Source organism: Sphaeramia orbicularis, chromosome 17 (genome assembly GCF_902148855.1).
Source record: "Sphaeramia orbicularis chromosome 17, fSphaOr1.1, whole genome shotgun sequence".
Classification (NCBI taxonomy): domain Eukaryota; kingdom Metazoa; phylum Chordata; class Actinopteri; order Kurtiformes; family Apogonidae; genus Sphaeramia; species Sphaeramia orbicularis.
In genome coordinates, this window is record NC_043973.1 from 40,556,098 (window position 1) to 40,565,181 (window position 9,084).

At 39.1% G+C, this 9,084-nt stretch overlaps 1 protein-coding gene across 2 annotated transcripts in view; it reads right to left on the reverse strand.

The window, feature by feature from the left end:
• The window catches only part of LOC115436832 (glutamate decarboxylase 1-like), a 34,715-nt gene extending 25,631 nt beyond the window's left edge, over nt 1-9,084 (reverse strand). Inside the window, exons 1-5 of one of the 2 annotated variants that reach the window (XM_030159789.1) lie at nt 8,785-9,084; nt 7,690-7,827; nt 5,625-5,681; nt 3,142-3,279; nt 2,260-2,502 (exon numbers count right to left, since the gene is read on the reverse strand). In XM_030159789.1, coding sequence (XP_030015649.1) covers nt 2,260-2,502; nt 3,142-3,279; nt 5,625-5,681; nt 7,690-7,765 — 514 coding nt within the window. In that variant the 5' untranslated portion in view covers nt 7,766-7,827; nt 8,785-9,084. The remainder of the gene's footprint in view (nt 1-2,259; nt 2,503-3,141; nt 3,280-5,624; nt 5,682-7,689; nt 7,828-8,784) is intronic. The other variant, XM_030159790.1, reaches the window with a different exon arrangement.

Genomic DNA, 9,084 nt, shown 5'->3' on the forward strand with positions numbered 1-9,084 from the left:
ATCATAGCCATCTCATAATAATAATATTATCAGCAAGAAGCATAAAGGCATCTCCACCAATAGAAAGTATGACTATTTCTTAACAGACATGGCACTGAAAAAAACTGTGTGATCCTAAGTTTTATTTCACTTTGACTATTTTCCTGCATTTTCGAGAGATCAATAACAACCATCTCACTGAGAATAAAGCCTCTGAATGTGGAGCAGTTTGGAATGGATTCATGTGAGATTGTAGATTCATGTGATGAGAAAAAAAGTCTCTTATGAAAATCTGTCTTCTGTTATTACACACAAATCATGGACATTACAATACTGAACATGCATTTACGAGGAGTTTTATTTTACCTTTATTTGTAATGGATGCCTAATTGAACTTAAAAACTAGCACTTATGGAAATCTAACTGCGTATTTCAACGGAACAGAGAGAAAAATGAATCAATTTATGGAGACAAACCATAGCTTCATAGCTTATATGTAGCATGTATCTATCAGCAGAGAATACAAAGGTACTGAGTATTAAAGGTTAAAGGTCAAGACTATATTATTTGGTTCTGTTTGCTCTAAGGACAGATCAAGAGCTGAGCATCTGACTGCAAAAGGTAGCTATTTCATGGTTATCTCATATTAATTATTACTGACATCTAAAGAGGTAGAAGACTTCTCCTTAACCCATAACGATCCAGTGTGACTTTTGTGTCAGTTCCCAGATGAATTTTTCTCTATATGTAACCATCCTTAAGTGATTTATCATCATTTATTGTAATATTATCCTCTGTATTTTGTGTTTGTATCAGGGAAAATCTGTTTTTTTCCTACATTTAATTTACTAATCATGTACATGTTCACAAAAGCTCAGAGTAAAGTTGAGGGTTATTATATCCAAAATGGAGAAAACTGAAGAAAAATGGACTTTTTCAGCAAAATCTATCATTAACTGAACATAAACCCAGTGTGTCCATCTACTGTCATTGATCCAACTCCATGGGTTTTACTGGTGAATCAATGTTGTAGAAGATAACGGTGTTTTAATGTTCACTTCGGAGCCTCTGAACATCCAAACAGGTCATATCTGATGACCATGAAAAGATGACAAACTGTATTTTACACCAATTATTTGCATGTATTAGTGTATCAACAGATTTTACACCAATTATTTGCATGTATTAGTGGATCAACAGGGATTAAACAATTAAGAATAGATAATTTTGAGAGTCTGGTTTCAACCAGCTCTATATACAAAGTGTCATGAGATAACTTTTGTTATGATTTGGCGCTATATAAATAAAATTTGATTGGATTTGATGATGATGATTTTGGCAGACAGTGGATGTTTGGGTCTTTATGAGTTAAATTCTAACTATTCATTAACAAATTTTACAATCCTTATTATGAAACCTTATGTGGAGTTTCATTCTAACTTTATTTATATTTAATGCATAATTGAAATAAAACCTGGCCCTTATGGAAATCTGTGTTTTTCAACTGAACAAATTCACAGCGACAGGAGGAGCATCAGGGTTTCAGCACCACGGACAGCTCCACCAGCCGGACCTCAGGAAGGGTTTATATATAAAGAAAAAATATAAAGAAATATAAAGAAAATTTCAAACATCTCGTCTATGGATGACAAGCCCCCCCCCCCCTTTGTCGAGATGTACACACTATGGTCCCCTGCGTGAAATATAAAACCCAGGGGACAGTTTGAACGCTGTCGTTTTTAACAGCTTGAAACAGTCTGTGTTAGGATCCCCTCAGGCGACACTTGCTTTAATAAGTCGAGGGGAAAGAAAAGGATGATGTGAACTGAATTACCAGGGGGACAATAAATAAGGCAGTCATCGCACACTATGTGGCCAACAGCTTTTACTTGAATGGTTTCTTATTCATTTACCGCAGCGTAATGTTGATGTACAGGGAAGAGATGAAGCGGACACGTGGATTCTAGAATATGCATCAAGGTACAAATAACACAATAAAGCCGTCAGCCCTTATAAGATGATACAGTAATATTGTTGGAGTAAATCATTAATTCGCTGGGTCAATGAGCTCTAATCGCCCACTGCCGTGCGTAATGCCCCTATATTTCGTTGAGGTCTGCCTTCATGTGCATATTACGGTCTAACGTTACCATCTAAACCAGGCCCATAGGCCGCACATGAGATCAGATCTTTATCAAATTATCTTCTCAACTCAAATACCTCGCATTATTTTATTATTATTTCTACTGGTCTCCTTGTGGTGCGTCCTGCATGGCCTACCTGTCCGGACTCCATATTTAAGCGTGTCCCTGCAGTCCACCAGGATCTGCTCCAGAGACTCAGGCTGGTCCGACAGCTCCAGGTTGAAGCCCTCCATGCCCTCCAGCAGCTGGTGGGGATGGTGGAAGTCCAGCACCTTGGTGGAGCGGTCGAAGGTCTTCTTGACATAATTAGTGAGGATGTCAACCACCTCCAACAAGAACTGCATGGTTGGCTCTTCTCCATTTTTGGCAGGAAGCAGATCTGAGTTGGGGAAATAAAGAGTAGACTGTGAATTACTATTGGATTTGAGTGTTGGTATCCGAAAGAACTACTGGAAACTTTGGAAATTGCAAATAATTGGGTTAGAAGGACTTGGATATGTCGTGGAAAACAAGCAGCTATTGCATTTATTTTGGGCTAGAATGATGCTGATTTGCTGTTGGTTACAATACGACACCAAATAATATACATACCCTGCAAATAATGTGTGAACAATTATTTTAGAGTCTTATTTGATGATCATTTTACAGCTAGTGATCCAGTTTTATTTAAGAACATGGAGAAATACAGTCAAATAGTCTATCACTAATTAAGCAAAGAAACAAATTGAGCAAAACGTCAATTTTACATACATTCTCCATTTTAGGCGACAAATATTAGAAATTATATAGTCATTTTCCTCTTGATGCTCCCTAAAACAAGCAGCCCCCATACATTTACCTTGGAGTGTTAGTTCTGAGCATGCGCATAATGGTTTCGTTGTGCAAAAGCAACATAAGAAAAGGCTAAATAAAGGGAGAATAACCTTTAATATGTTACACACCAGATAAATCTTGACATTACAATCTGATTATTATACATAATAAGTCACATCGTGCAGCTTTGAGAATAAAACCTCACCTCTGGCGAACAGGTTGGAGAAGTCAGTCTCCGTGCGTCGGAAGCGCGCGTCCCTGTCACTATTGTCGCACGAGAGCAAGTTCTTCTGGCCCGCGAGCCTCCCCTTCTCCTCCAGGCTGTTGTTCTTCTGCAGGAACCCTAAGGTGTTACACGGTGAAGGGCAGGAGTTATCACCAAACACCTCCATCCCAAACCCAGAGATGAGCACGAAAAGGTTGGAACACAAACTAAATAAAATAAAATAAAATGGAAAAATAAATAAATGTCCGAGTATTTAGAGTTTTTTTTTTTTTTATTGTAGATTATATGAGTCAGAGATGGGAAAACAGATGATGCATGTGGGCTGGTGTCTAAGTCAGCTGTTTAATCACAAGTAGATTCGTTTCTGATGGAGGCCAAGTGTTTACGTCATTTTTATACGCATGGTGGACCAGGCCTCACCCTGTGACATCACAGCCAGGAAGCGACTACGGACACCCTGCGTGTCCTGTCCACGCAGCGGGACAGCCCCACGGTGATGACCCTCACAGCCAATAAAAAGATACCCCATTTACAGGGGTTAATGGGGAGAGAGCCCTGAGGCGGATCCAGATCCTAAGGGTTCGATATGGTTTCTATATAGGCCTTATATGTGTGTACAGAATATGTCGTGCGAGGAAAAAACTGTAAACACAAAGAACGGAAGCGTCAATGTTGTTATCTGCAGGTTTTCCAATGGAATTTTTGATTGTTTCACTTTAAATCAATATTACTATGACTGCCTCGGTTTAAATATAGAAATATTGAAGTCAATTAAAATGTCATTTAAACCCATTTAAAATCTATTTATATATCACCTTTGAACCTTTGGTGTCAAATTTGTTTCAGCCCAATATGACCCCAAGTGGGCCTGACCAGTAAAATAATAACGTGAAAAAAATAAAATTACATTATGATAATGTTTACATGTACAAACTATCCTTAAAAAATGTGCATAACATGAATAACTGAAATTACATAAGAAAACTAAGTGCAGTTTTAACAATATCATGCCTCTGTTTTTACATATGTGCATAATAACTTACAGATTGTAGTTTTACAGATATACTACAGTCCAAAACATTTAATAACAGGCATAATATTGTTAAAATTGTACTTACTTCTCTTCAGACATTTCAGATTGTTCATATTTGCTCAGGTTGTTCATATTGTTTGTGAAATGATGTAAACACTTCCATGTAATTTTACTTAAGAGAAAAAATTGGAGTTGTCATTATTTATACAGTCGTGAAAAAAATTATTAGACCATCAAAGTCATCAAAAACAAGTTATGCAATCAAATACTAACTCCTGTGTGTATCATGTGACTAAAACAGACAGAAAAGAAAACACGGAATGCCTAAAAGCACTGTTTTTGTCAGTACAATGCCATAGATATTAATGTAAGAACTGAAGTGATTTTGGTTATTATCAAGAAAAACATGGAAAATGGATAAATATCAGCTCTGAAATTAAACTCTTATGAGCTATTTTTGTTGTTATCATTATATTTGTCCAAACTAATGTACCTTTAGTTGTACCAGGCATTAAAATGAACAAGAAATTGAAGAAAACAAGGGTGGTCTAATAATTTTTTCTGCAACTGTAGGTTATTTTAATTATGTTGAGATCATATTGGGCTGTACTTGGTCCCTGACCTAAAATTATTTTGACACATTTGATTGTAAATATTTTCATTTCACAGATTCATCCCAAGAACCGGATTGGACCCTTTGGCGTGCCAGTTTTGGTCCACGGACCATATGTTTGACACCCCTAAATTGATCCCTGGCATTACAAAATAGATCAATATCTTACTTATAGGCTACTGCATCTCATTACTGTACATGAAAATCAGATTGTATTTTCTGCAATAAAATGCGTAAATTCCTCCAAACGCACCTTCCCTGCAGCTTTTTTTTTTTTTTTTTTTAATCAGCTTTACATGGTTTAAAATCTAAGTTTTTTTTTTTTTTTTTTTTTTTTTTTTTAAATTGATATTCTGGGTTTCATAGCGTGTTGTGTCTGATTTTCCTCCTTGTGTTGAAATGGATAAGACATGGGGGGCTCAGGAGGGGTCGGGGGGTGTGATCAGAGGCTCTCATCATCAGACCTACAGGCTAATGCGCACTGACCTTTAGAGGATGGAAACGCACAGTGACAGTCATGGATGGCCCTGGTCTAATGGCCTATTTTAGAGGGCCTCGAAACATTTACGCGTTATTTATTTAAAAAAATAAATAAATACATAAAAAATAAAAAAATAAAAGGACTAACAGGGATCTTAAGGCGAAATGGACATAAAACACCCAGTAGAAATAATAACTGGCATGTCAGGTGAGATTGATGAAGAAGAAAAGTCACATTTTTTTTTTTTTGCCAAGTTGCGTCTTAAACATCTCATCAGTGTCTGCAAAAAGATGGTATGTTAGGTGAAGTTAAACGACTCGATCCCAGTAACTTACCACAAATCTTCATCCCCAGTTTCCGTGTGCATCCGTGCATCCACGCATATTCGTAGGCTAAAACAGAATGAACGTTTGAGTGTGCGTGGAAAGTAAAAGGCCGCGGGAGCAGCGTGGATGATGGAGAAAGCTGGTGAAGCACAGTGAGCACATGTGGAAGCAGCTCTTGGCCGGGTGCGTGGCGTTAAACAGGGATGTATATGAAACCAAATGTGGATTTTCACGTGGTGATTAAACTTGTCAAATGTTGTGATTGTGATAAGTTTGGGGTTGTTTATCACGGAGCTGAGGCCGGATGTTACACTGTTTTTTATTTACCTTTACAGTCAGTGATCATGGGAGTTACATAACACTTCCGATTTAAGTTCAATCAATAGGTACAGATAGTGGCCCGGACGGCAAATCCACGCTGGTTCACACACACCCAGCCAAGGGGCGGACTGGAATTAACACCCGTGAAATGAGCTCACGGAGGAGGGCAGAAATTAATTGAGTGAAACACAGTATGTGACTGGAGCGAGCTGGTAATGTCTGTGGACGGGAATTCTGTAGCAGGCGTGATGCAGAAACCCACGGTGCGTCTATTCCTCATCCGTACAGTATACGCACACGCACATGCACACACTGAGCATGGTCATGCGTGGGCAGAAATGCAGCCAAAGATGCAGAGCGCAGAAAGCGTGGACAGGCCTGACTCTACCTGATGGAAAACTTCCCAAACAAAAGCGAGTATTTAAATTTACTGAAGCAATTTCACTCTGAGAGGAAACTAGAAAGCTGCTCTAGGTGCTGAGGCCATGACGCATACGCACGCACACACACACGCACACACACACACACGCCCCACGCGCACGCACGCACAGACACCACAAGCCGCCAGGCGTGAGATGGAGCGTGGCAGAGAGATAATGGCAACATTCAGCAGAGGTATACGAGCAAGTCAGACAAAACAAACATCATCTTTTTAATGGGCTTTTTTTCCTGTGGAAATCTGGAAATTTTTAGAAATGTTTATTGATACCCGAGGGCCACAAAAAGGAACATGAAATATGTTTTATTTTATTTTATACAATAAATATCCAATCGAAAATGGGCGCTGGTTCCATTTCCTTTAACATTTGGCTGGAGATAAAACGTAATTATTTCCCTGCATTGCATTTCAGATGGCTGCTCAAAAGCCCCATAATGGAGTCGATTTTGCGCGCGCGACAGAGGCTTAAAATGATTAATTAACTCATAGGTTCACGTATATTCCAGCACTATTATATTCAAGCCATCTTTTTTTTCTTTTTTTTTTTTTTTTTACAAAAAATATCCGCAAAACATTTCTCCAAGAGCAGCTAATCTATACAGTCTGCACCCTTGAGGGCCGTTCTAACAGTCTGGAAAACGAGATAAGATAAATTATGACACATAAGCTATTGGACATAAATAGAGGGCTCTTTGTGGAATGTATAGGCCATCGAAATAATACAAAAAGAGGGTTAAAAAGGCTGGATAACAAAGGAGATGGTGCAAAAAAGCGCAATAATTTATTGAAAGGAGATGTTTAGGTTATTAGGGGGCGAAAAAAAGCAGATTTGTTCAAAAAAAAAAAAAAGGCTTAGGCATAGATCATTATGTGTAGCCTTAATGGCGCATTATTTGTGCGCCCGGTCCGGTGCTCGGTGCGCACTGCTGATCTGCCAGACAGCGACAGGCAGCTGTGATGGCTCTGTTTTTAACCAGAATGATTAACGACGGAGCGCACACAGCAAATGGCCCGGGCGAGACACGCTTTTATCAGACAGAGAAGGAGGGGAGAGAGAGAGACAGAGAGCCAGACAGAGGGAGAAAGAAAGAGGTGCGCGACTTATCTGGGTGTTTTTTTTTTTTTTTTTTAACTCCTGTTGTAGGTAATGGATCACGTTGCAGAAGTGTCGTTGAGCAAGGCACTGAGCTCTTGTCAACACAGTCTGAGCGCACAGAGGAAGGGGGGGGGGGGCAGCATTAACGAGATATTTACCCTCGGGGATCGATTCAGGACTACGGTATTATTAACAGGAGGAGGACTGTGGGGACCTACTTGTGGACGGGGGTCTTAAATTGGCGGAGTTGGGGTCCTGGTCCCCGCCGGTGGCTCTCGGTTCAGACGTGGCCATCAGTCCTGGGTAATCCCTACAGCCGTTCTGGGTGTCTGATCTCCGACTGGGAAATAAATCAGCTGCAAACAAAACGGTCCAGGGTTAAGAGTTAGGAGCAGACCAGGTCAGATTTAAAATATATTTGGAAGAAATCAAATCAGATCGACTGGTGGGAGAGAAAATGAACGATTTATTCACAAAGCTTTGTTTTCCTGAGCCAATTGCGCAGGACGCACGAGCAGGACGCGCATCAGGATCAACATCTTACTTTAGGAGATATAATATACACGTATGAAAACCTTTATTCTATAGATATTAAGTTGAATTTGCAGTTTAATTCCACACAGGGCTATAATATGGCACATATCAAATATTAAGATTAAAACTTGTTGGCCATTTTTAGAAGATTTCCCTTTCACATCAAGTTCTCGTGGCTTGTTTGATGAAATTATAATTTTTCTTCAGATTTCATACAATAGAAGGAGCAGACACTTAAATATCTATGATCTCACTCACAACAGCTGATATTTCTGTGGATTAAAACGACAAAAACAAATCAAAGATAACACCAGCTTTCTATCAATAAAAATGAAACTGAATAAATCGCACATGATCTTAAACAATACTTTTTTTTTTTTTTTTAACAAGATGCAATTGTAATACCCACATACATATTCGACGTCATTTATCTATTGACGCAGCAATCGACATTTCAATTAAGTTCAGCTTTGAACAAGCAAAGCCCATCATCACTCAATGTCATCACAGTATGAGAAACAGACTGGACAGCTAATGGATTCGTCCTGTCATTCATCTGGGACTAATTATTATTATTATTATTATCACTATTATTATTATACACAAAGCGAATCACAGCCTTTTATTATTATTTTTTTTCCATCTGGCACGATTTTTATCTCAAACAAACTTGTATTAATCGGAATCGAGTAAATCCCAGACATCCTTCACCAGCCAATCAATCTATTTACGCACAATATCAAGGACGCGGTTGAATGGATAAAAATGAGGCACCTTACCGGCTCACGAGCGCACAGGTTGTCGAGTCCAGAGAAACTATACCCAGATGTTAAAATTGCCACCCAAGGCACGACAAGAAACAGTCCAGTGGTGGCGGAGGCGGAATACCAACAGAGCGCACTGGTAAAATCTCATCCAGCAGCGCGCAAGTGACCCTTTCTCCCTCAAGAATATATATATTTTTTTTATATATATTCGTTATTTATATCTCACGCATCGGCTGCCCATTGGTCTCTTCACGCAGGCATGAGTCAGAGCCTTGCCTCCCTCTGACGACTAATGAAGCTTCCCTGAGTGCT